Genomic DNA, 27,807 nt, shown 5'->3' with positions numbered 1-27,807 from the left:
GCATTGGTTGTCAGATGACTGTGAGAAGTTTTAAAATGCAGTAAACTGATTGAAGACATGCGGGGTTTATACATACTTGCTTTTTTTGTTTGTTTTATTTTTTGTTTTGTTTTAATGTAAAGGTATTTTAAATCTGTTTACTGGAGGAGCTTGTACTGTCAATTCACATCACTTTCTTCCGTTGATAGCTCGAAATTCTTGGTGAAGTGGCAGAGGCTGTAGGTTTCTCTGCTGGGCATACTCTTGCTGTGGCTTGCTGACCTTCTGGTGCGCCAGGGTCTGTTACCCTCCTGCTTGTGTAGTTTGTTCAGAAGGCTGCATCTATCTAGTTAGAACAGTCCTAAAGTTACTAGTCAAATTAAACCAAAAAGTTACAATAATAGACTAACCTGACTGTTGTGATCATGTGCCATTTAAATTGCTATAGGTCAAAACCTTGGTCCATACTAATTTTGTGGCAGAAATCCTTATATGTTTAAGTTCTCTGCCCTGTGACAAAGTCCAGGGATGCGGCATGCGAAAGGTTTCCAAGGCAGTTTGTAGTTGGTTATTAATATATCTTTCTTGCGCTTTGTCCTGTTCAAGCATGTGTTCAAGCAGCTCACCCTCACCGTGGGTGCCAAGCTCCCTCAACAGCTTCTGCTGTATTCAAACAGCGTGTGGTCTGTCCTCGGCTGAAGGCATCAGGCCCTTCCAGTTCCAGCAGTCGCTGCATTGTTGTTCAGGCAGCTGGCACGCAGCCTTGCTGCTGTGAGAAAGGAAGCTGCGGCCGGTTGATAAAGGCGTCTTAAACTGACTCAGTTTCAGCTGGCATATTATATGATGCCCAGTGAAATAGATGTTGGCTAATCATGCTTCTGACTTAACCGTATTTTTGGCTCCTTTAGCCCCCATATGACAGAGCATCAGCGAGTCAGTAGCACTCTTCATGATAGTGGATTTGGTTTTTCAGGTCATACGGGGGGAGGTTGAGAGAGCTGGGGCTGTTTATGCTGGAGAGGAGAAGGCACAGGGAGACTGTACCAGTGTGTACAGGTGCCTGGTGGGGGGAGTCAAGAAGGAGAAGCCATGCTCTTCTCAGCAGTGCCCGGTGATGAAGCAGTGGGCATACTGAAATGCAGGAAATTCCATTTAAACTTAAGAAATGCTTTTTCCACTGGGAAGGTGATGAAAGGGAGAAGCAGGTTGTCAGAGAGGTTGTGGAGTCTCCATCTTGGAGATCTTCAGAACCCAGTTGCTGGTCACTCAATGTGCTCTGAGCAAGGAGCTGGACTAGGTGATGTCCAGAGGTGCCTGCCAGCCTCAGCCCTTCTGTGGAGAATCAAATACCGCAGTTTGGAGTGGATGCGATACAAAACAAGCCAATTTTTGCAGTCTGTTAAAAATACTTGTTTTTCCAGTAACGTTACAGTCAGTAGTAAGTCCTGCTTATTGCACCTCTGAGTGAAGTGACCAGAAGTTTGCCTTCCTGCTAGTGTTGGTTGTTTCTTAAAGCAAGATTGTGGCTGGATGTGTAAGTAATAGTTTGAAATACTCCTGTCTTGGATCTCTCTTGTTCATACAGGTGGTCACTTGTACTACAGTCTGTGCTACTGCCTCTTCACTGTTTTCTCCCATGTTGCCTTTTCATGTGTATGTATGCCCATTATGCAGTTCTGTCCTAGGATAACTTGCTGATCTAAAGCATGTGCACACTTCACAAGACTGATCCAAGCAAAAGTTTAAGAAATTAAAATCAATTATTCATCTACTGGGGGGGCTGTGTCATACTTTCCAAAATTTTAAAGTTATATATGATTTTGGGACCTCTTCTGTAGCGAAAGGGCAGATTGCACCAGCTATCCTTTCTTTGCTAGGTAGAAAAGTGTCAGAAGAGAAGCCACAAAAAGTGCTTTTATTTCACATATTTTTTTACTTTATGTAGCAAATTTTGTAACAAGCATCTGCACAAGATTATTTTCAGTACCTTTTAGTTTTATTTTACTTAAGAAAAATGCCACGTGCTTAACATTAAAAAGTTTCAGAGAAGAGCGAGGAGGGAACCTTTGAACAGGTAAGAGTCAGGCTTATATGTTTTGTCAGGCTTTTGTATAAATCAGAAGCCTGCAGCTCTCAAGTTACACTCCTTGCCCCTTCTTTATCTTCTAGATATTTTTCTTTCATCTGTGTTCCCCACATGTAGTTGCTGCTCCTGCCCACTTTCCTCCTGCCTGTTCTCCCCTTGGCGCCTCAGAGTGTCTGCAGTGGTGGGCTCCTTTGCTGTTGAGAAGGGAGGAGCAGCAGGTGCCCCCATGAAGGGTGCAGAGGGTTACACTTGCCTCAGTCACTGCTCTCTGCCAGGTATTCAGCAGTTGCAGGCACCCTGTTGATGGGTTCTCCTCTGCAAGGACTGCATTCGAAAGATAAGAGCTGTGTGCCTCTTTGGAGATGCCAGTTTGACCATCCATGCCCTGTATCTAGTTGCAAATTGAAGCCAGATAGAGTTGTGCTCACCTCAAATGACCTTCTGTATGAACTAGATGCCAGCCCATCCCTGAATTGTAGGTTATAAAGCTGTGTTTTTTGAAAAGTATCCAGTCTTACTGTAAAAACAAAATACAAATAAAAATGCAGTGAAACAAAGTATAAACCAGCTGTTGTTTCTGTTCAAATGGTGATGACCAGCTTCGCTCAAAACTTACACCATTTTTGCACTCTTGTCTGATTCAGATTCTGTTCCAGATTCTATCAGGTTGCCTCTCATGTTTGCTAGACGCGAGGTCTTCCTTATTGCTCATCTCTGTTTCACACAAGTATTTGTCATCTGTTTCAATAATTGGTGTGTATATCGAGCTTTGAAATTTGTATAAACTGATGCTCTTATATACCATCCGCTTTCTGTCAATTCAAGAAGTGTCTGAATCAGAGGTTGCTTGTAATACAGATGGATGGACATAGTTGCCATTAATTTATGTAATCTTGTTTTAAAAGCCGTTTGTACTTTTGGCCTCTGCAACATCCTGTAACAACGAGTCCTGCAGTTTGATTAGATGGAAAAGGAACTTCCTTTTGTTTAAAACCTACTGCCCGGTGATTTCAGTGTCTCCTAGACTCTGTCTTGTGAAAACTCATTTCCCTGTAGTTTTACTTTTCATGGTTTAAAAGTCTGGCATTTGCTTCCATACATTTTTAGCTGATACTTTTTCCCCTCATAAACTGAAAATTTGTAGTCTTTCTAGTGTCTCTTCAGATGGGTACTGTTCCACGTTTCTGGTCATTCCTGCTGCCCTTTGTGCAGCTTTTCTGTTTCTGCTAATCCCTCTTCAAGGTACCAGAAGCACAGTATTTAACGTACAAGTATATCATGAATTTGTGTGCTGGCATAGTGATGTGCTCTGTGTTGCCTTTCCCCATCTACTGATTTATGACATTTTAGTTGCCTCTGCTGCTGTGCTGAGATAGTGGTCTTAGGAGAATGACCTGTATTTCATATACTTTTTTTCTAAGTGATGCTGTCGAGTTTAGAAGACATCACTGTGTAAGAAGGCTTTTTTTTTTTTTCCAGGGGGTATTCGTTTGCACGTACTCTTTCTTGAATTTCTCCTGCCGTTTCGTTGTCCGGGGACTTGGCATTGTTTTACCCTTCTGTCCACCTTTCTGCAGTCAGGGCTAGGATGGATGACACAACATGTTTCGGTATTACATGTAGACGCTGTCCCTCTGCTGCTCACCCCCTTTTCCCAGGTCAGAAAGGAAAAATGGTCACAAAGGCTCTGTGGGGATGCTGCTGGTAACTCCTCATTTTTCGGGGAAAGTAGCTTAGTTTGCTGTAGTGAAATTCATTGCAATTTACTATTTTATTACTCTTTGCTATGCCTGTTCCAGTACTTCAGAATGTCTTGGAAGTAAATTCTGTGCTTAAAGTGCTTTACACTTAAACATTTTTAATTTTTGCATTAAAAATAATGCCTTGAGAACGTTTTTATTAAATCTCCATTATAGCTTGGAGAAAATGACATGCAGTGACTCCCCAAGGCCTCCTAATACCTGGCACAGACTCAAGAACAACACAGGAGTTCCTAGACTGGAGTCCTGACTTTGTCATTTTCCTTAGTGAAAATAGAAAATGGGAGTGGTCTCTCTCATGAGCCAAAGGCTACGCCAGAATTATATTGTAAGCTATATAGGTAGTATGATAAACATATTTTTTGCCTATTTAGTCCTGTAACTTGGACTTGTAAACATGGAAAATAATATTCCTTTGCAGAACAAGAAATGTAGATTAAGATATTATCAACTAGCTTCAAGTTTAGTCTTCTCAGACAGCAACATGAATGTTGCAGGAGTGTTGTTTCTGACTTAGCCTTTTACTCTTTCTGTACTCACATCCTGCTACTTCGAAGGTACACACCCAGTGAAAGACAAAGCAAGTAACAAATGATCCTTCCTCGCCATTGAGGCTTCAGCTTCTACAGTTCAACTAGTAATAGCTCCATAGTAAAGCCCCAGAGAAAAACTGACTTTGGATGAGTGAAACTGTTTTTCCTTCCCCACCCCCATTTGGGTACAGCTTCCTAGAGGGAGTGATGGAATTCTTCAGGGGCTCAGTGGGGAACTGAATTTGCCAGGGATGGGAGGATGGAGTCCCTTTGAGATTTGTCCCTTTGAAAAATCTCTTACACTTTTTTTCATCAGCAGGCCTTCATTTGCCAGGAAGGGTTATCTTGGCTTGGGCACCCTTAATTAAGGGTGCCTTTACAGAGGAAGTAAATTCTTGTTTTCTGGAATAACTTTCAGTCGTCTTGTTGGTAGCTGCATAGCACTGCTTGTATTGATCCTGGGAATAAAATATATTATGGCCTTTTTACAGGCACTTTAGGATTTGTGTGTGCACCAAGCTGGAGCACCAGTCAATATGCTTGAGAGCAGAGCTGCCATTCAGAGACATACAGACAATTAGCTTTTTGCAAGGCCACTCCATGTGAACGTTTTATCTGGGAGACAGATGATGTGAGCAGTTTTCTGCACCCAGTGGGTGGATATGAGCAGGATAGTACTGTGCTGTGCACAGAGCGGTGCTTTTTTTCTTTTCAGTTGCAATTCTGTGTGCTGAGAGTATCCTTCAATGTCTGAGATGTTTTGTAGTGCGGTTGATTAAGGGACTGGAGGATACAGAAAAGCAATTATAGCTGAGGCCTGATGGCATATCTTAGTCATTAGTGCTTGCAGCTTGATTTCATGGGGTTAGCAGCAGGGCAGTCACAATTAAAGCCCGTGCTGTGGAACTTGCTCCCTTCATTATTGCAGCACATGGTTGGCAAGCACCTCTGCCATCCACGAGCTCTTACCTGCTCCTCTTCTTCCTTGCTCTTTTTCAGCCTTTCTCTGGCTTCAAAATTGGTTTTCCTTTCAGTTGCACATCTCAAAATACAAAGTGTTCTGGCATCTGTAATATCTTTAGTGTAAAGATACAGGGCCACCTACTACATGTAGTAGAAGCTAGTAAATCAGTTGACTGCCCATGGTTAACTTCCTGAAATACTATCTCCTATTCAGAAACTACTATCCACTGTTAGTATACAATAATAGGTACATGTTTTAGAAGATCTGTCATTTATTTTGGTAATGATGTAGAAATTTAGTTTTAAAATATGTCTATGGCTGAAAAATATACTTCTGCCAGCCCTGGAATCTCAAATGATTGCCTGCTGTTGATTTCTTATATAGAAATCTGGAATCTAGTATTTTGCAGAATTGATTGTTGTTCCATTTGTTCCTTAGTTCTCATGGTACTCAGCATTATTTTCCACCTTTCAGTAATGCAGACTGTTGTCAGTGCTGTTATTCCTTCTGGTGTCTGTTTCTTTTTCATCTTCCCTTTGTTTCACTGCACATCATCTGTCTATCAGTAATTTCCACTGCTGTTGTTTAAGATGATGAGGAGTTCCTATCCTTGAGTTGTTTCAGGGAGTTTGCAGACTGACGCACACAGTTTCAGTTTTTCATCAGTTATTTTTTGCTCCCCTTTTTGGTCACATCTTAAAGCTGGCAACAGGCTTTGAAAAATGAAACTTTGAAAAATAAATCTCCACAGATTTTCTGTGTAGATCATATAAATATGTCCTATGGAACAGTCCTTATGGTCTGATGTGACTCCTCTGATCTGTGCTACTATTGCTAATCCCTGCAATCTCTCTCCAGTGAGTATGAAGGATTGTAAAGCCTTAACTGTCCTTTGGTTTACCAGAAAAGTTCCTGCTGACTGGATTTTTGAGGACATACAGGAAAATTTTTCTGCAGGAACATGAGAGAATGAGGTGTGCATGTCCTGTCTTGAAATACATCATTTCTGGGTGGGGTGTGGAACAGTGTGCTTCCTTTTTTCATTAAGTACAGTGCTTTTATGAAGGTTTAAGAGTATGTAAGTACTGACTGCAAGCTAACTCAGCTAGTGTTAGAATTTCTAACTTTCTGTGTGAGCATCTGCGGAGAGGTCCTGGTTCTGTGATCTTCTGAATGCCTTGAAAGAGGAAAAAAAATTCAGTGACACCTTGTTGTTTCAGGGAGATTTCCTGATTTTGTATACTGTGGCTTTTTCTGCTTACATCATCGCTTTGTGTGGAATTTGGATTCTGCCACCTTCTGATTTTTAGAGTGTAGAGTGGTAAATTTGGAGATTGAGTTTAGCATCCTACATCTAACCATGCTACTTGTTGAGTTACAGACAGTCATAGCAATGTTGACTGACAGGAGCCTTTGCAGGTGGCATCAACAGTTTTTTAGTTGTTCACAGAAAAGGGACAGTCTGTGGAGAAGCCTACTTGCCTTTTAGGAAGGGTGAATAATTTGATGAATATATAAGATGCTATTTTTGTTATTGAAATAGTGGCAAGAAGGAAAGTAGGTAACTTTTTCACCTGGATTGGTTGTTTTTGTAGCAGTTTCCTGATGCCAAGTATAAATGGACTTGGAGCAAACCAGATGGGGTTCCTTTAATCAATTGATAGCTTGTAATGCAGCATGCTTTATTTTTCCCAGGGCATGAGGCTGATATGTTTTTCCATCATGCTGGTCTCTTGGGGCATAAGTGGTTGTGACTGATGGGGAGAGTGGGAAAAAGCTTGTTGGAGCAGCAGCAGGGAGCTCTGCTCTCCACAGTAGGTCCTAACCTAAAGATGAATCTTGTTGCTGCCATGAGTTTAAATCTGTAGAGCTAGGCGAGGACGGGCAGTTTCCTCAGGTGTTTGTCACTGCCTGGAGCCAGTGTTGGGTACATTCAAATCTTTCTCATGCTCACATGGCCACGTACTGCTAGAGCAAATATATCACATTCCTGAGCTGCCCTCCTCCAGGAGTTTGACCAAGCAGGCACAGCCGAATGCCTCTTTAACCTGAAATAACGTGGCTGGTTGTGCTGGGACATTCATAGATGGGGTGGGTTTTGGAATCACTTTCCTGACTTGCATGCCAACGTCAGCAGTCCTGCTCCTGGTGTTTATGGTCAGCCTTTAGCTGTGCGTGGCCACAGCTGTTCCTCAAGGCTTTCCCCAAGCACTGGTGGGAGTCCAGCACAGCTGGAACACCAGTAGGTTTGTATAATGCCTGTTTACGTTTGAACTGGATACATTGGGTGATCTGGTTAAAACCAAAAAAACCCCAAGTGTTGTTTGTACCAGCTGGGAGAGAGGCCTTATTACAGTGTGATAGTGGGATTGTAAAGAAGGGCTTGGATGGAGACAGTTTGTGTGAAAGCCCGTAAAAACCAGCATGGGCAGAGTCAGCATTTCTGGGATTTAAATTGTAGGTGACTTGAAAGTGTATTACAGGCTGTTTGTTGCTATTTGGCTTTAAACCTTAGTCAGACTTTTGTGCAGTGTTAATATAAATTAAAGCAGCCCATTGTCTATTAGCATTTCAGTGCATAGTTATTTGGTTTTTAATTTACAAATATTTTCAAAGAACTGTCTGGACTCTAACAGTAGGAGTGAAAGCTATGGTGTATGGTGTCAGGTTTGGAATGCTGTGGGCATGCTGAATCATGTATATCCCCTTGCAAATACCATTAAAAATATCTTGAAAATAATTTTCCTCAGCATACTGTTTATGGCAGTAAATCCATCTGTGGTTAAAATCTGAGACCTTGATTTGGATGCTTCAGTAAATGTTCGTGTACATACATTAACCTTAAGATACCTGCAGTACACAAGTACCTTCAGGTATCTGGCTAACCATAGTACTAAACATGCAATCCCATTACTATGCAGTTGCACATAACTCAAGTTTTCATAAATATCTCTTTCCTGCAAGCTAAATTTCAGTTACGTGGTTATTTTGCTCCTTAAAGCAGAAACAAAGTTACAGTTTTAAGAAAGGAAATGAAATAACTAAAATCAGTCCTTTTTACACACACACACTCTCACATTTCCTAGTATTTATGTAGTTTATCTTCTATAGGCAAAAAGTTCCAGGCTTCTCAGTATGTGTAGTTTTGGGGGGACAATGGTAGTGATGATGAGTGGTATTATTTAAATGGCAAATCTCTCAGCCATTTCATAGATATTACAGTGAGGTTTTGTTTAAAAATAAAACTAAAACCAATCATCCCCTTGCCCACCCTTAATACTTAGGGTTCCTTCCTCCCCAGCTTCTCCTGGTATTGAAAATAATAAAAAGTCTCCAGCTGTGAAGTTTGGGCTGGAGTGCATGCTTTATTTTTAATGTAATGCAAATTCAGTTTATCCAGTAGATCTCACACAATTAAACAAATCCACTGTTCGTGTATAATCCATCAGCGTGTCTGTTGATGTCATGTGATTGGCTCTGGAAATCTGGTGTGCACAAACTACTGTTAGAATGTATTTTAAGTGATGTGACTGAATGAGACTTCTTACTATGTTAGTGCACTGTTGTAATTTGGTTTAGTGTTGTGTTATTTTTAGTTCTTAAAGATGTTTCTTCTCTGTGTTCTTTCTGAATTGTTAGTGGTGAACCTGGTAAGTTGACCAGTCTCATGCGAGAGCAGAATGTTCTGCACCAACTTGGGGAAAAAAAAAGTTTGAAAGTACTTATTTTCTAAGTGGTATTATTCATTTCAAAGCATTTATGGCATTAAATTAAAAACAGACTCTTAAAATTTGTGTTGATTGACTTACTTCTCTGTCAAATTTTTGTGCGGTGCCAAAACACTGAGTCACCAGTCTGCTTCTCTTGGAGGGAATAGGGAGTTATCCATGGAGGCCAGCCAATTCTACAAACACATTTTGCTTTATTCAACAGTTGTTTGAATCAGAAACGTATTGGTCAACTTAGTCATAATTTAGACAGATTTAGGCTGACACAAAGTATGCTTTAAATCCTTCTCAGCTGTGAAGTTGGGTGTTGTGTTTGCTCCTAGGCTTTTAAGAGCGAGAACTTTCTGCCCCTGGTAACAGTGCTTTTCATCTGCCTTCTTTGGGAAGCCTCCGTTAGGTATATCTGGGGGATTTTTTTGTTTGTTCTAGGTTATTGACTTTTTTTTTAAGTTTGTAGTAGACTTTGATATTGAAACTATCAGAAAGTGTCATGTTGAACCTTAAGGGAGCTATTAGTGCTTTGAAACACTAACATAGCTTGGATGTGCTCATACTTCTTTGTTAGGGGAATGCATGTGGTTTAGGCTTGGAAGATATTGCTTATATTCAGACATGTGTTAGATAAACTTTACCTTTTCTTAGTATCCTGTTTAAATCAATCCACAGCTCTCTGTGTACTTTTTTTTAGATTTGAACCCAGATTTCCTAATAAGCAGTTAGCTTAAGTTAATGGAAGCTAGGCCTTTGTAAGATTGAAGGACTTTGGGTGTTCATACTGGTTTCACTGATTCGGTTTTAAACCAGCACCTTTTGGTTAAGCTGGCACGATTTTGAGAATAGGCTTGTCGTACCTTGTGTGGCTAGCAGCCTGGAAAATGCTGATGTGTTAACTAGTAAGGAAGAAACAATCTTCATTTTTTCCCCTGAAGCTTGTAAGCTGACTTGGTGACCTCTTTGCCTTTGGAGATTTGAGTCTTGCAACTTTACAAGCTCAGGTACCAGGAGAGCAGGGAGAAGCTCATTAATGTTTAAGTGTTGTTATCTGAGTTTAGTAGCGGTGGGGGCTGCAGGGCTTCAGCCGGGAGTTAGGAAGTGTGGTTTTAGGTCTTCCTGTTGTGTCTGTCTATAACTGGTTTCAGTCAGACTGAAACCAGGTCACCTGTTGAGATGTGTTTCGCTGATTGCCCTGCGTTCTTTAGCCTCTGCGCAGGAGACATACCTTTTTCGCTGCTTTGAGAATTGCCGCCATCTCCCCCTGGTTAATGGCTCTTACTTGATAGTTTCGTGGGAACTTCTCTATCCTATGTAAGTTTTTTATTTATTAGATATATTTGTCAAAGTGTGAGCACATCCCAGATTTACAGCCATTTCCTGATGAATTACCCAAACCTGTATGCACATTTCTTCAGCAATTCAAGAGCTCATGAACATTTCTTAGAGCCTGTGTGCATGCCTGAATGAAAGGAATGGTATTTGGAAATCAACTTCGTGTGATCTGGCTTTTGAGCACAATTAGAATTGAACAGTAAAGGGGGGAGTACCAGACTTGAAAAATACCTGAGCTTGTTTGCTGAGTGGATCCAACGTATTTGGATCCAAATTCCATGTGGATCTTGTAGCCCTGGAGTGCTAGGCTGACCGCAGCCACTGAAATGACATGAAAGTTTCTGTCTTCCAATTTGTGTCAGTTACTAGGATATGTGAAGGGAATGTTGTAAGCAGGGAAATGCCATGTAAAACTGAACACAAGAGTAAAGTAGTGACTTAATTTGAAGAGAAATCGAAGAGCCTGCTACCAAGCTGCTAGGTTGACAAAGCTGATTGGCAAGTTAGAAGTAAGCAATGTAGTAAAAATATTAATCTGTTGTGCCAAACTTTTGATGGAATGTTATGTTGCTTGATTTTGTAAGCGTATGAAATGTTCTATCAAAGTAAGTAGAAATCTTGCATTGGCCATTGTACTGAAAGGCCTGGGAAGGAGTGAGGTAGGTCAGGTTCTACCATTAGTTTCTGAACTCCCTAGAAGGTCATGAAAGATACAATCCGTGTACATAGCTGTGTGCTGTTTCTATTTATAGTGTAAGCAGCTATGTCAACTCTCAGTTTTTCCTCTCTCCCTTCCTATCTGAGTTAATTTTTCATCTCTGTTCTCAGTTCAGTTTGTCCGCCCTTTGCCAGCTCAAGAGCTGGCAGCTTTGCCAAGCCTATGTTCCTGTTAGAACTTCTGCTGCTACCTTCAGCAGCCACAGGAGAGGAGTGACCTATGCTTGTTGTCCTTGCCTCCAGTTGTTTTTTCCTAGAAGAGCAGCTTTGTGCTTGCCAGAAGATGAGCCAGATAGCTGGTATGTGAAGTAGTGGGGTTTTTTTTGTGGTTGGTTGTTGTTGGTTTGTTTTTTGGTTGTGGTTGGTTGGTTGGTTTTGGGTTTTTTTTGTTTGTTTGAGTTTTTTCTGTTTTGTTAGGGTTTTTTTACTCTGCAGGTAGGTGTTTACCATAGCTGCAGAGAAAGATGCAGCAGAAAATAATAGCTCGTAACTGCTTTGCTAGTAGACAAATTGGATGGCTGTAGCAGTAACTTAGGAGAGGGGGTTTAAGATAATTTTTCAAAGCTGCTGCAATGTGTCACTCTCTTCCTTATGTTAGCTTCTAGCTCAAATTTACAGGTTCCCATTCTCTCTTGGAGACTTGTTAACTACTGCATTGTAAGCCCATCGGTGGTAGTTTGCTTTCCTCTTGCAGATTCTCCAGTTGACGATGATTGCAAGGCATGGATTTTTAATGAGGGAGTCTTTGCAGATGACAATTCTCTCCAGCTTTTCTAGTTTCACAGTGTTGACTTGTGTGAAAACTTCATTCTCCAGACTTTCTTACGAGATCGTGGAGGATATCAGCATGAAGTTTTACTCAAGTGAAAGCTAGTGTGGAAATACTTGGATTAGCTGTGTCACAAAGAGTCTATTTTACCCCTTTCAGTTTTGGGTAAGGCTGACACGAGTTTCTCCCCATTGATATTTTCTTTCTGTTGTAAGTTTCTGTTTCTGAAGAATTTGCAGGAGAAAAGTTATGAATCCAAGTCACGTTGTACCACATTAGCATGTTTAAGTCGGTAATCTTGATGCTTCTCGCACAAGGTAGTACCAATACCACCTTCCTTCAATTTGATTGTTGTTTTGTACACCTTGTGAAAATCTTAGACTGTTATGTCCTTAAGCTGCAATGTATTTCATCAGGACTTTTGTTTGTCAGGGATGAATGAATTCTAGAACTAGAAATACATCACAAATGGAGCAAACAGGGACAGGTCAGAATTTTCTTTTTGTTTTATTTGGTTCTTCATTCCAGTGGTGTGTGGCTTTTGGGGTTTTTTTGTTCTTTGAATAATCTGTCAGATGACCCATGCCAAGGATTTCCAGTGAAGTCTTTGTGAGAGCATCTGATAAATTTTGGTAGGAAGTCATTGGTCTTGCATTTAGACATCTTGTTTTGCTCACTGAGATTTGCAGTTCCTTCAGCAAACAGCAAAAGTGACATCTCCTTGACTGATGCAGCTTTCTTTAATCTGAGCTAAACAATAGTTATTTTACGTTAATAAATTAATATGACAATACACGTCCTCTCTCCATTTTGTTTGTGGTTTGGGATTTTTTTCCCCTTTGAGGAATTTAAAAATATCATATAACTGATATTTTGCCCTCTTTCCTAAGAGTTTGCTATTATTGCTTCCTTCTTTTTAAGGAGCAATACCTAAACTTGCAGGTGTCCAGCTGTGAAAGGAATGGATAGAAAAAAAAGCTTCAGTCTGTTTACCTGCAAGTCTTCCTTCTTTACATATATATATGGGTGAGGCTGTCATACTTCTCTGGTTGAGGCTACTCCCACATGAAATCACGATGTGCTGCACCTCCCAGGGTTGATGTCTTAGATGATGCCTCTTTACATAGTAAACAAAATTGTATGTCTGTGGATTATTCCCTCTGATGTTACCTTTGTGCATTTAATGGTCAATTAGAGTTATGGCTGACACACTGAGTATGCTGATGTTTAGCAAAAACCTGTGGTTTCAATTAGTTCTTCTGTTAATAACTTAATGTACTCATTTGGGCTGATGGCCTAAAGTTAATTTTCTAGAGTTTGCAGATAGAACATCTGTATGTGAAAGAGCGATCAGCAGCTTCTTAAATGTGTGAATACTTAGATTTGATAGGCATAAGTTGGGCGGATTGCAGAGTGGGGAGGGCTCTTTCATGCTTTCTCGATTACTCATGAATTCCAGAGGGTATCTTAGGACAGTGCTCATGTGCTAGGCATGAGTGCTCAGATGAAAAGAGAATGTTCTTGGGTTGAAGAAGGTTAATATTAAGAGTGTTTGCAAAGGAATCCAGTGGGTGAACAAATCCAGTGCGTGACTTAAATATATTCTTTGCAGAAATTTAAGATTACTGAATGCTTAAAAATTGTAATGCCCAAGAAGCATTAAAAGGGAGAGCTCCTTGTCTCTTATGAAAATGCAAGTTATGCCTTGAGTTCAATTCATCGATTACTTTTATGGGAGAACTGATGAGACAGCTCTTTGTTTTGGAGAGCTAACAATTTTGTTGTTCATAGTCTAAAATGTTAAGAAATCTTGGACATTCTGGTCTCAGATGCCTGGCTCTCTGCTATTAACAGTGTTTAAACAAGCAACACAAGCAGCAACCCTCAAATTTTTCTCTCTGATTGCATACATATATTTGCTTGCTTACTCGTACTGTAAAATGTTAAAACAGCAATAACAAAAGTATATGACTTCATACCTAAGTCGCTTTTTTGTCCTTTCCATGTAGGTAATCTCTCAGTACATAACAGTTCAACACGAACTGACTTCATGTTCTTTCACAAAGCAATATATTTCCCATGTCCTGTAAATTATGACTTTCCTTATCACAGTTCAACTGGGGAGAGGGAGTGGTCACACTAATTGGCAAAAGCAATGTATATTATGCTACACTGGCCACTTTGCAAGTTTGTTTGCTTTCCAATTTGCAGCTAAAGGCTGAGTCATTCTTACTGTTATAACAAATATATATTAGATAAGTTATCGCAGCAAAACTGTTTCTCGTCTCTTGCAGTAGCTGATAGCAGAAGTTTCAGGCCCTAAAGCAAAAAACAAGGGCTTTTTTTAAACGTTGACAGTATTTCAGACTCAAGTGATCGTATGAAATGCTTCTGACATTGAATATGGTTGCTCTTTATATGAAATTGGTGACAACGGGATTTCCCCAGACTTTCCAAGAAGTGGTGCTGATCCTCTTTTTCTTCAGCAGTGATGAAGAAGATGAAGAAGAAGATGTTAGATGAAGAAGAATCTTGATGTTAAAGATTCTTGTCTTGATTTCCCTTCAGCAAAGACAACAAGTACCCATTTCAGTACCTTATAAAGGAAACAAAAGCAATAGAATGCAAATTTATGCTTCTCTAACTGCAAAATTGTTTTTTTGAGGAACAGACAAACAAGCGTGCCCTTGGGGGAAAAAAACCCCACAACAATCCTGTATGAGCCAGAGAGACCTGGGAGCTGCCCTAAACTTTTAACACAATATTTTTGTTTAGCTCAGTGACAGATCTTTCATGCCTGAGTCTAACTCCTCATGATTTCAGTGAGAATTGACATTGTTCTAGCTACTCGGTCTGAATGTTTTCCACATTCTGAACAAGTTGTAGTAGCTGTTTCATGCAGAAGTTGAGCAACAATTAATGTCAGGGTTTAATTTATGTGATACTTCTCAGCAAAACTCCTTAAATTAAAACTTTCTGGTTGTTAGGAATGCTGTTACAGGATTGGACCTGGATCTGCTTTCAGCACTGTTCTCGCTCTGTGAGAGCCTGATAGAGTTTATGTGGTATATGGGACTTTTTCAAGAGGGTTGGTTTTTCAGTGGAAATCAAACACCTTCCTCTTCCAGCCCAGCTTTGCTTTTGTTTTGTTCCTTTTTTCTCTGTAAGAAAGGAAATTACAGAACCCATATTACATTATTTGGTATCTTTAACTCACTGTTTTGATTTTTGTGGGTTTATCTTCCTGCAGCAAAACTGGTAAGTAATGACTTTGCCAAATATTAGGTCACATTACTTGATACATGTAATATGTTTACATAATGTGAGACCTATAATGATGACTATTCTATGATTACAGTAAAGAGATTGAGAAGGTGAAGTGCCTAATCTTCAAATTATGAGTATATTTGAATTTTGAGTACTTTGCCTGCAGTGTAGTCACTTCCATTTCATGTAAATGAAGATTGGCTTAATTTTTAGAGTTTTTTTTAATAACCACAGTGCTACTATTTGACACATAATACATTCTGATTTCTGCCTAGGAGTTACCAAAAAATTGCTTCTTTTCTTAGTAGAGTATGTATGGAATTAGAGGTTTTAAAACGTTTGCTGCTGTAGCAAAATCCACTCTGCTTGTATGCAACATACAAATATTTTGCTGATTGAACTGCAGGTACTTTAAACTATTTCTCAGCCTGCTCAAAGCCGTTTCTTCCAAGTAATGCAAACTGCGGAAAGCTTTATTTGTTAACATTTAGAGGGGGCAAACTTAAAATTATCAATAAAAAGCAAAAAATGCACTGAAACAGTTGATCTGAAATACTTTTAGCTTGATGGGTTATATTTTCACAGTACACACTATATTGGGAAAAAATATTTTTGAAGAAATAATCATATTTCTATGTATTTATTTGGGGGGTTGTTTGTTTGTTTTTTATATTTTACTTAAGAAGTGAAAGAGTTTGCAATCCAGAGGTCCAGGGCTAAACCAAGGCAGGAATGATTTGTGTCTAAAAGGCTATTGTTGCTGCAGTCATCTGAGTGCTGCGGTGGCAGTGGATGACTTGGCCTGGAAAACTTTGATCTCTTTCAAAAAGCTGAAATGATTACTATTTCCAGCAGATTCATAAAGATCCAGGGATGTGCTGTACAACAAACAGGCCATGTGAATTAATAGCTAATCAAGCTCATCAGGCCACCCGTTAGCATAGCCGGTTTGTGTCACACACACATCCGCATGTCTGAAGACTCAGAAACCAAACCACCTTCTAGGGGTCTTTCAAGTCAGCTGGGCTAAGTGCAGCATGGGAAGTTAAATGTATTACTGTACTGGGAATCGTTTGATGTCAGAAGGTTATTGCAGATTACTGTTCAGTGTCTGTTTCCAATTTCTCGCTTCTCGACTAAAAGGGATGTTTTTGTTGTACATGTAGGCTTGTTTCAACAAAGGTTCAAAGACCTCCTATGTACAGGACAAAACACAAGCCTAAGAATGCAATTGGAGTGATTGAGTAAGATGGGCTGATGGCCTTGTCTAAAAAGTCTCCTAAAAATAGTTCGATGCTACTTTTTGAAGAGGAGGAATTCTTTGCATTGGAAACACAGAGGGGAGGGATGCGGCTGGTGGCGTGTAAGACAAAAAGATAGCTGTCTGTGAACTTGAGTCTGGAAAACAGGTATCCTTATCACAAGGAGAAGCATGTACTGCTTAATTATACACAAGACATTTTTCCTCTCTCGTGTTTCATTCAAGGGAGGGAAGTCTGAAGGATTAGTCACAATATGGAGCAGCCCCACCTTCCATACCTTAATTAACAGTGTTCCTCTCTCTGTGTGTTTCATGCCTTTGTTGTAGACATCTGTGTTCAAAACCGGTTTTTTAACTAGAAAAAAAAGATAAAAGAATTCTTTTCCCATTATTTGTAACTTAATTTTTCTGTTGCTTATGTATGAACTACTTATGAATTTATACAGATAAAATACAGACTTTTCCCCCTCACACAGATAGAAATAATTACCATGTTTGATTCTTTGACTCTAGGCTATGGTGGCTTGTTATCCAGGCAATGGAACAGGATACGTGCGCCATGTTGATAATCCAAATGGAGATGGAAGATGTGTTACGTGTATATATTATCTTAATAAAGACTGGGATGCCAAGGTATGCAATAATTCCTTTCTAGAACTTTTTTAACATGCTTGCTAATGCACCTTTGCTATGGGTCTTATGTCCTTATTTCTGTGCCAAGTGTTGTGGTTAATGCTGTATCAGTATAGGTCAAAGCAGCACAAATCTTTGTATCATTGTAGATACAGGGTGTAGAATAGATAAGGATTTATAACACAGTTAAAGTGTTCTAAGAATTTACTACCAGTGACTCAAAACTCTCCATAAATGGAGTGACTATGATAAAGTAACTTTTTAATAAGGATTTTCCTAGCAAGTCAGTGGGATTAGGTGGATTGAAAGAATGGATGTAGCTAAATAGCTGTATTAAAAGCATGAGTAATGCAAAGATAGCTTTGTTTATTCCTTGACTGCCGTGCAGTTAGCTATGGAGAAGTTTATTCTCACTGTATATGAAAAAAGAAAAAAAGATAAAACTTCTGATACTTGTGTTGTACTCGGGAAGTAACATGTGGAAGAGCACGTAAGCAGTCCGTTTCTGTGAATTGGTTGCACCAGATATGGATAACACAGCAGCACAGGCTGCAGCTGAGAGGTTTTCTTCCCCACCACTTCGCCACCTTTTTTTTTCTCGAGTGCTGACCATTTCATGTAAGAGCTGGATGGGACAATGAGGCTGGTAACATACTCACATAAAACTGGTAGATGTGAAAGCTGAGACAGAAATGGATGAACGTGACGCTTTCTGTTTCTGACTTGCTTTTTGAAATGTCAAATTTGGTCCTTCGATTAGAAAATAACTTACTAGCCTTTTTTGCCACAATAGCATCTTCACATAAAAGTGGACTGGTTGGACTGAACATCTTAAAATGCAGCTTTGGGGCATTTTTAGTTTATATACAGTTTTTCTTCTGGAAAAAAAACCCCATAACATAGCATAGAAAGCAAACTGCATTTTCAGAATAACTGTGAAAGCTAAAACCCAAACAATCTAAACCCACAGCTTTTTACTTAAACATGAATAGAGGCTTAATATTTGCAAGCATTCTGAAATTACTCAGTTAAAATAATGTAAAACGTTTTACTAAATTAAATATATCGACAGAAAAGCCATAAATTCATAATTTCTGTAGCATCTGCTAAAGGCTTTTATTTAAGTTGCAAGTGTCTGAAATATTTTCAAATGTGATATTCAGTACGTTTACGTACAACGAGGCATTGTTTTAAAGCACTGGTTTTAAATATTTTATTTGTAGGTAAGTGGAGGCATCCTCCGGATATTTCCAGAAGGTAAAGCCCAATTCGCTGATATTGAACCCAAATTTGATAGACTGCTATTCTTCTGGTCTGATCGCCGCAACCCTCATGAAGTACAGCCAGCATATGCTACAAGGTAAGACTAATTAACTCTATATTGCATGATACCTTTTTTTTTTTCATTAAGAAATGAGCAAATTCTGATGAGGAATGAGTGACACCATGAATTGTGGCCTGATCCCAGGTCTTCCCATATACAGTTCCAGTTGCAGTATGACAAGAAGGGGTTTATTTCTACTGATTGGTTAGGCTTCTGTCATGCTGCTGAGTTTGTACTGTTGCCTGGTCTTGTATTTTGGAGAAAACATGCTCTCAGGTGGGTAGGAGGGAGGACTGGAAGCACCAGAAGCTTCTGAGTGTGTACTTGGCAGAACTGAGTAGGAGCACACAGAGCCACAAGCAGACCCCACCTTAGCCAAGGGGTGTTGTCAGCACTATTTCTCTATAATGACTTTAACACCCCCTTCTCTTTGTCCTTAGCCCCTTACTCTGTTGGTGGAAGACTGACTAGGTACTTCAACTTTCTGTCTGTAATAATTTTCAAACCAAGCCACTACATTCTAGTTTGGGAGTTGGGAGAGAGCTGTGGGCAGAAACGACCATTGTTACACAAATCTTTCCTTTCTCTGGAGTATTAGAGGAGTTGCTCCCAGTCTGAGTCACCGGGGGAACTTGATATCTCTTTTGTCCCTCAGCGCAGGGCGGTGGATGATGCTAAAGGTACCTGCATTCACTGCCCCAACATCTTGAGTGGCGATTCCAGATAGCATTAATGAGTAAATCATGGGAGTCATTGATCCAGACTTCCTGTTGCCCATGTCGCAACATGACTGGGTGGCCGGAACGCTGAACATTGGAGCTGTGAGATAATGCAAGTGCCTTTGCAAGAAGTAACTTGAAACTGCACGTCCTCTTGCAGCCTTTCAGGAGGCTGTACTGCTCGCCCCTCCTGCTTTGTGCTCTGAGCAGATTCAGAGGGTGAAATGCCATTTACTAAAGCTCCTTAAAGTGTTTTTTCTCAATAGCTGGTATTTCACATTTAAATCCTTTATGGGCAGTGGAAAATCAGAGGAGCTGTGTAAGAAGGAGTAGTCAATTTTCCTTTATGTCCAATGTTAAAAAAAAAAAGAAGAGGTTCTTGAAGTGTGTCTCAGTGATGGACTTGGCCGAGTAGAGTGAAAGATGAGGTCACAGGGCAAGGTGATAGGGACAGAAACTACATTGCAGTTTCTAGGCAAGAACCATAATAGCAACTCATTAGGAAAAAGAAGCATAAACTTTACACCATCAGTGTTACCCTTCTGATGACTGTTCAGGCAATACCTACTGATGGGACACGCACATGCACATATACACACACACTCACACACACACGCAAAACAACTGCAAACCACCAAAACAACTGCTTGCTTTGTGCCTTATGCAATCTTTCCTCTGTCAGACTGTAGAAGTGTCATCTCATTTAGGTTGTATTTTATGTCAAGTTCTTCACTGTTGTTTTTTTTTTTCCTTCATAGTTCAGGAATTCTTTTTCCATCTGTTTTCCTAGGTACGCAATAACAGTGTGGTATTTCGATGCAGATGAAAGAGCACGAGCTAAAGTAAAATATCTAACAGGTAATCTCTTGTTAATATCTTCTGTGTTGGTTTTGGTTGGTTTGGTTTTTTTTTTTTAATTGAAGAATAGCTAAGTAGTCCTCCAGCCTTATCTCTTTGGCCTACCCTGTACACAAAAAGGGAGAGAAAAAACAGTGTAATTCAAAGTCCAGTTTTACAGGGAAGGTGACCCAGTGGTTGAGCTGCTAGGCAGTGACTTGGGAAATCCAGGTCAGTCCCTTGTCCTGCTCACACTTCCTCTGAGACCTGAGGCTGCTCAGTATTTTTATATGGGGGATACAGCCTCTCCTTAGTCTTGTCTCCCTAGAAGGTGTGGAGGATAAATACTACAGAGGCAGTGGGGCACAGCAGAACTGAGAGCCCTGGAGATAGTTTTGATCAAATATAGTGATTCAACAAGTGAATACAACTTAACTTGACTAGAATCTCTATATTGGAAAAACAAAAGCCTAAAATTAAAATCTGGAATCAAAGAATGGAGTTACTTCCTCTATTTCCAGTTCCACATATCTAGCATCTGTTTTCCTTTTCTGGCTTCTCCCTCAAGAGGAAGTTGATCTAATTTTCCTGTTCAAATTAGCATTATAAGGAGAAATGGCCGAGGACTTCTGTTGTGCTTGAAATTGCCATCATGATTTTGTGTTTCTTACCATAGTTTCAAAATAAAGCAAAATCATGTGTACTGCAAGTGCACGCATGCACAGGGCCAGTTTCTCCACGGTTTCATCTAGAGCTCTGGAACTGATGGTGTTGAAGACATGTGCCAGTGATCTCCCAATGAGGTTTCCATTCATTGATGTTATGCATCTGAAGCTCATGACTAGCCCCAGAGCTATCTAGTGGCTGCAAAGGCTACAGTTTAGTTCAGTTCCCCTGGTTACTTTGTGTGCTTTGGGAGTGGTAAGAGTAAGGCAGCTTCTGCGAGGCTTGTGAAGAAACACAAGGGTCCTGCAGCTCCAGCCGGACAGGCTGTCCTGCTGCTCAGTGGCGCATGCCCAGCAAGGCACGGTGACTTCCCAGGTGCTCAGGAATGCCGGATATCGCCCACCTGGTCTCCGCAGGAAGCCTGTCTGTCTGTCTGTCTGTAAGTCGGCCTTCGTGTCACATGCGTGTGACCGTGCAGCCCCTGGAGCCAGCCTTCCTGGATCAGAGCTGTTCTCATTGCCTCTGCCCAGCTTTAGCTGCTGCCCTTCCAGAGAGAGAGCGCAAGGGAAGTGGTTGGGGTGGCCTTCTGTCTACCTGCAGGGAAGGTGCTCCCTCTGGCCTCCCTCCTTCTCCAGGTTCCCCCTAAACTGCAGGCACGTAAGGAAGGAAGGCTGGGTTGAAAGGGTTAAGTTTCAGTATCAGTATGCCCTGTAATTGATTTATGGTATTATATTGTCGTGATTTCAGTTTTCATTGGCAATTAAAATTGCATTCTTTGCTCTGCATCTGCACCAAGAACTGTGCAAGATGCTATTTTCTACTGGAAATGAAATACAAATTTATAGAATAAAATGTTATGAAAGAGAAAACTAAGAATTTCTGGCTTAGTGTCTGAAGCCATGCAGAATCTGTTTGAATTTTTCTTGAATATGGGATACTGTGTCTGTTAATGTTTTGATAGTAAAACAATCTTTCATTTGGGGGTACCTGAAGTTACCTCGGTCAATTTATAGAAAAAACAGAAGGAGGTGTGGGTTGGTTGGTAGTTTGGACATTTTTTATTATTTTTTAGCAGCAATTCAAATGGAATGGTTCATTTTAATCATTCCTAAGAGTTTCTTTACAAAGCTAAATACCCAGAAATTCCAGATATTCTGATACTAAATAATGGAGGATACCCACTCACATTCTCAGTTGGCCATTCTTAAAGCTTACCTTTCTAAAGGCTGAGATGACGAGCTGCAGAATTGCATTTGTGATGTGAAGTATCCGGTTTTCTACTTGGGCAGCCAAATACATGCCTGCTTTCAGAGATGATGAGTAACCACAGCTTGTTAACTTTACACAGCACAGGACATAGAGCACGTATGCAAAAATACCTGTCTTGCTAGATCATTTATACTAGGTAATTTTCAAAGTACTCTCTTAAAACTAATCTTGAAAGTGATGTAGCGATTCTGTAGACTGTACTTTGATAAATGCTGAAAAATAATACCAATTTCCTTTTCATATTTCTGCAGGTGAAAAAGGTGTGAGGGTTGAACTTAATAAACCTTCTGACTCAGTTGGGAAAGACGTTTTATAAGCCTTTGATTTAGCAACTCCCCTTGCTATTCTCCCTGATAAATCTTGATGCTATCTATTAACTTTTGAATGTGAATAACAAGATAAAGGAAAATCAACAACAAACCAACATTTTAATAAAGAAGCAAACAGTGTTTCAATGTTGCATCAAATAGAAGGTTCTTTGACTGCTGAAGCATTGTACTATGTGATTGTGACTCCAGGCCTGTGACTGCTTATGTGAAGAAGATAAGCAATCAGTAAGAAACAGCATATGCATCTGGACATAAATAAGTGCCCTACATAGAATTTGTCCATCCTTATATTTTGCCAGACCTGTCATCCAGCTGAATCCAATTCATCTCTCCCTTTTTTTATATGCTAAAAGTTTGAATTTTGGGTAATTTTTGTATGACCAGGTACAGTTAATCAAAATTGAGTCTTAAAAAAAAAAAAAGAAAAACTAAAAAAAAAAAAAAAAAAAAAAAAAAAAAGAAAAAAATTACAGTATTCTCCAAAATAACATGGATCTATTTTTGTAAAACTGTTCATACTGTTCTCCTCTGCCATGAAAGACCTAATTTAATGTAAGGCTTGCCAGTAACTGATAATCACTTTAATTTTCTTTACACCTTAAGTCAGAAAAGGAGCACTTTAATTACCAGCTAAAAACCTGATTGTTTTATATCATATCTCACACTAATCTTAACTTTTAAAGATTGCTGCTGTATTGTTTTGTTTGGTTTTTTTGGTTTTTTTTTTTGACTATGTCCTCTTGAACCTTATTAACAGAAGCAAATCAGTATCTCGCTATTAGTAGCATTCAGTTTGTGGTTTTGTATGTTGAATCCACAGAGGGGAAGTTTCTGTCTCTTCTTTGTTTTAGTTTAGTTTAGGGGATTTTTTGTTTTGTTTGTTTGCTTGGGGGGGGTTTGTGTTTCGTTTTGTTCTGGTTTTTTTTTAATTAATTGTTTTATTTTATTTTGCGGGTTTGTTTTTTCTTCTTTTTTTTTTTTTAAGTGACTGGCACTAAGTGAACTTGACACTATCGGTTGCTGTCATTGGCTTTGGGGACCTGGTAAATACCATCGAATTACAAGAACATACAAGGGCTTTCCTAGGCTATTAGAGGTACCCAGAACCTCCTTATGTACTTGACGGAAATCTTTGAGCTTTCTCCATTTTCTAACGAATACTTGCCACTCCCCTGTCCTTTGTATATAAGTTAATAGAATATCAAAAAACTCACTTTTTAATTTCCTTTTCAAGCGTTGGTGTCCCGTGCAGTCTGTAAGTTGACACCTTGATCTATTATATAGTATCAAGGAGATGGTCACATCTGAAGATGGTCACACACTTCGGCACACTGAAGCCGAAGTGCATCACTGTAGGCTCCTTGTGCAGTACATCTTTAGGTTTTCACTGGGCTGAAGGATTTCCCCAAAAAGGCACTGCCCTTTGATCAATACCGAGGTATATATTTAGTAAGAAAACATTTACTTTCTTTTACATTGTTTTCATTTTATCAAGGAGAGGGGACATCACAGAATAAAAGTGAGATGTGCAGAAACTTTGATACTCTTTATTTTTGAGAAATGGATGGTTTAGACACTGATCTCTTTTTATTATTATTATTATTTTTCTTCTTCTTTCTTTTTTTTTCCCTGAGCTTTAAAAGCTTGAGAAAACAGAAGCAAACCTATAAGAGACAGCATTCACATTTTCAGGAGTTTGAGGGTTGATCAACATACCCACTGCAGTTTTCTATCTGTCCCTTATTTCCTTACTTAGCCAAAACAATGTGAGTGTACAGAAATATTTCTGTATATATTACAACTTGTGACAATTTTAGCATCTGTATAGTTTGTATTCAATTAGAGACCTTTTCTATGGAAAGCTCAGTAATTTTTTATTAAAAACATTACTATTGTTCATGTAAAACATGAAAAAGCTAATTGTTTAGTAACAAACTGACAGAAGGGGGAAAAAATCAGTATTGGTATATCATTTAGGAGAACCAACAGAAATCCCAGTTTTGTTTTGATTTCGCTTTTCCTTTTTTTTTTTTAGTATATTCTTGCCCTTTACAGTTCTCTTCCTCTTTCCTCTTTTCTTCCCAGAAAACCAGACAGGATACCTTTACTGTAAGTGCCTCTGCCAACCTGGCCAAGGAGTGCAAATCTTCATTACTGTCTGGTCTGCAGTGCATTTAGACCAATGAGACAAGCAAAAAAGCCACATCTTCTAATTCACCTTCTTTAGTACTACTTCTACGGAGGTTTGTTTGGTTTTGTTTTAGAAATGTAAGCATAAGCCTTTAAATTCATTTCAGTCCCTCTGTAATTCAAAGTTCTGCAGTTACATGGCGTATCAAATTCTAATCACACTGTAGGTTTGTGCTTGCCGGACAGGTTTAAAAAGTGCTTATTTTTTCACTCCATGTAAGTCATTACAATAGGGTCAACAAATCAGGTCAGCCATTTCTTCCATGTCCTTTAGAAACTGTTCATTTCATGTCGGTTGAATATTCAGTCTTGAGCATCACCAAGCAGGTCCTTGTTCTAAAACTATTTTTTAAACTGTCTTATGATCTGTATGTGTCTAGTCCTGGTTAAAGATAAAGCTTCATAATGCTATTTTTATTCATGATGTTAGCTGGCTGTGAAATACGAGACCTTTATCTATAGCAGGCAAAGAAATTCAGGATTCATTTACAGGTTGCCTATAAAGTTGTGTAATTTGAAAAGCAGTGTTCATTATGAAAGAGCTCTCAAGTTGCTTGTAAAGCTAATCTAATTAAAAAAAAGATGATGTATAAAGGTTCTTGAAAACTATGTGGTTATTTGTAATGTTTTTAACTCTTAAAACTACTCCAGAGCAACTCATTTATAAATGTTCCCCGATAAGGGGGAGCATGTGGATTTTTGAGAGTGGGGAGTATTTTGTTCTGTTAGGTTGGGGTTTGGGTTGGGGTTTTGTTTCGGGTCTTTTTTGGGGTGTGTGTGCGCATGTGTGTGTATTTGCTTTTGTTTTCTTAAATCGGAGCTATTTCTGCTCTAGAGAAGGTTTGCGGGACTGGGGTGTGTTTTAGGCTGCCTGCAGTTACCTGGCTGTGGTGATTATTTTCCTGGTTATGTTGTCCCTCAAACCAGCACCAAGTTCAGGCTGGCTGGAAAGTGATGGTGGACAAAGAGGCATCTCTAGTTTTTTCATCACTTTCTGACAGGTACATGAGGTGCAAAGTGGAAGTCCTCTTCAGACTGGATTTGTAAGGTTTCATGGGAGTTCCTCAGTTTTCTGTGGCTCCCAATGAATTATGAGTGCTCTGAAGACAGCAAAAGAATGGTAGAGCCTACAGATGGCAACCCATATGAAATGCCACACAATTTCCCTCAGCTTTTTGATGAGCTTTGTAATGACTGTATGGTAATCAAGGAAACATCTGGCTGGCTGTGCTTCTGCCATTGCTGTAAGTCTTGTGAAGCCCCTCTGCATGCACTTGTCTGCCTTGTCCTGGCTCAGGAAGAATTACCTGGGTCTCCAGATGAGTCTGCCAGCCTTAGTGCACCTTTCATGGCACTTGGGTACCTGTTGTGCTCAGTTCTGCTCTAAGGTGATGGTTCTTGCCAGTATGTTAGGCTAAAACTTAAGTGCAGCATCCGTGGGCTGATCCCAAAGTGCTTTGAGGCTTTTTCCATGCTTCAGTGCTATGTAACTTCATACATGTTCTCTTGAAATAGCCTCTTTCCCATCTTTGTTTTACATTGAACAAGGAAAAAGCCTTTCCAGCACTTGCAACCATCCTGTGTAGACCTGACCTTTTTAATTATCACATTGTTGAACACAGTATGCAGGGGGATTGTTTTGCATAGTAAAGTCAAACACTGCACCAGGGAAAGATGAAGTCTCTCTTGGGTGTTTCTCAAAAGGATGCTTGCAAATCTAAGAGGAAGCTAGCAGATAGCCTGTATTTTATATAAAACATCAGGCTGTGCTGGCTACTTTTAGGTCAGGAGTGGAAAGATGACATGTCCCAGTCGTAAGTATAATCAGACTAGAAAGCACCATTTTTGTGCTTGCTGAATGCTTTGAAGAAGAGGGGAGGGTGCTAAGTGACAATAGGAAACCCAGAGTCTCAACATCCTGAAAGTCTAGTGTGTACCTTGCCTGCAGGCATGCAGATACGCAGATGGCTGCATGCACTTGCAAATACCTAGTGGGAATTTATGAGCACTGAGCAGCAAAGACTTTGGAGCAATTCATGGGACTCAACTGGATTTGGATCTCATCTGCTGGGTTTTTTTGGGGGGTGGGGAGGTGGGTGTATGGAGAAACTTGGGTCTCCCATTGTCAGCTTTCATATTTAATACTTTGGGGCTTTTTTTCAGCCTGAAAGTAACTGCAAATGCATTTAAGTCTGTTCATGCTGTTACACTGCTGCAGGAGCTGTGTTTACTCTGGAGCATCTGCTGAATCCAAGTTGCCTGACCTTGTCTGGTGGGGGCTGATAGCAGCTCACAGAAGCACGTTCAAGGTCCTCTGTCCTACCAGACAAAACCAGTTCCAGAGTATTTGCTCTGTTGACTTTTGCTACCACTTAATTCCATCAGGCTTTTCCCCATAGCTTTGAAGTTGAGTGAATATACAGCATATTTATCCCTTTCCCGAAATAAGAAGAAGAAAAAAAGCCCAAAGCTCCCACATGGGTGAGCCAGGTGCTAACAGTTGGCTCTGAAAGTGGAAGGGACAGATGAGATGCAAATCACCAACCCATTTAGGATAGACTCAAGTCCTTAGCAGGACAGGGAGGAAGGAATGAGTTGAATAGAAATGGTAGAGTATGATTTGACTCTTACTCACAAACAGCCTAATACCTGAATGTGGTATTGGGTTGTGAGCTGGTATTTCACATTTCAGAACTATCTTAAGGCAAGTCACTTGGGTTGTAAATGTGTCTTGTTTACGTTAATGTATGAAAGCAAGCATTATAAAGCTATTAATAAAGATTGCATTACAGCAGAGGACATAGTGGCAGCGGCTCCAAGAAGCATGAGGAAACTAGAATTTTGGAGCTTGATTAATTGCTGTTGCAGTCCTGAGAAGTTTTTCCACACAGTGAAGATGGAAGTGAATGTGTCAAAAGAAAACCCAACAAACCACTAGCCAGCAACCAACTAAATGCCACCACCCCTAAACCTGCAAAGTGCAATCTTGGCTGTGGTGAGTGCGGTTACCAGAACTGAAAGGTGTCTCAGAAGAACTGTTTTTATTTCAGCACTTGGCAGTATCTTTGGACATCAAGGAGAAAATACTTCTCCAAGGAAGACGTGATTGTGGACACCACTAATGATTGGCAAAGGTAACCAGGGCCATGGGTAATAACAGAATCTGTTTTCTGAGGTTAGAGTCCAGTTGATGGTGTCCCTGATAGCAAAGAGCAAGGTTTGAGCTGTCAGGTTGGGGATATTTATTTTTCCTTTACTTCCCCTTCTCCAGCCACAATATAATAGTAAGTAATGCAGTGCTGGGCACGTGTTCTGCACAGTCATATCTTAACGAACAAACAAAACCTGTAGTAAGTTAACACCTTGGCCCTAAATTTGTGTTACATGTAGAACTCTTTAAGGGGGTGTAGGTAGTAGTTTCTAAGCTTCTTTGATTATTTATATTTTTCC

The 27,807-nt window shown here is 39.9% G+C and overlaps 1 protein-coding gene across 4 annotated transcripts in view; it reads left to right on the top strand.

Moving 5' to 3' along the window:
* Positions 1 to 27,041, top strand: part of EGLN1 (egl-9 family hypoxia inducible factor 1) — a 42,411-nt gene extending 15,370 nt beyond the window's left edge. Inside the window, exons 2-5 of one of the 4 annotated variants that reach the window (XM_030499692.1) lie at positions 16,904 to 17,023; positions 18,247 to 18,383; positions 19,857 to 19,924; positions 26,576 to 27,041. In XM_030499692.1, the coding sequence (XP_030355552.1) occupies positions 16,904 to 17,023; positions 18,247 to 18,383; positions 19,857 to 19,924; positions 26,576 to 26,640 (390 nt within the window). In that variant the 3' untranslated portion in view covers positions 26,641 to 27,041. Of the gene's footprint in view, positions 1 to 16,903; positions 17,024 to 18,246; positions 18,384 to 19,856; positions 19,925 to 20,470; positions 22,013 to 22,089; positions 24,967 to 26,575 lie in introns of those variants that run through there. The other 3 variants (XM_030499691.2, XM_030499693.1, XM_030499695.2) reach the window with 3 other exon arrangements.
* The last annotated feature ends 766 nt before the right edge of the window (positions 27,042 to 27,807 follow it).

The sequence above is a fragment of the Strigops habroptila genome, chromosome 10, assembly GCF_004027225.2.
Source record: "Strigops habroptila isolate Jane chromosome 10, bStrHab1.2.pri, whole genome shotgun sequence".
Classification (NCBI taxonomy): domain Eukaryota; kingdom Metazoa; phylum Chordata; class Aves; order Psittaciformes; family Psittacidae; genus Strigops; species Strigops habroptila.
The sequence above is the reverse complement of the archived record's forward strand: the minus strand, read 5'-3'. Positions and strand labels throughout refer to the sequence as shown.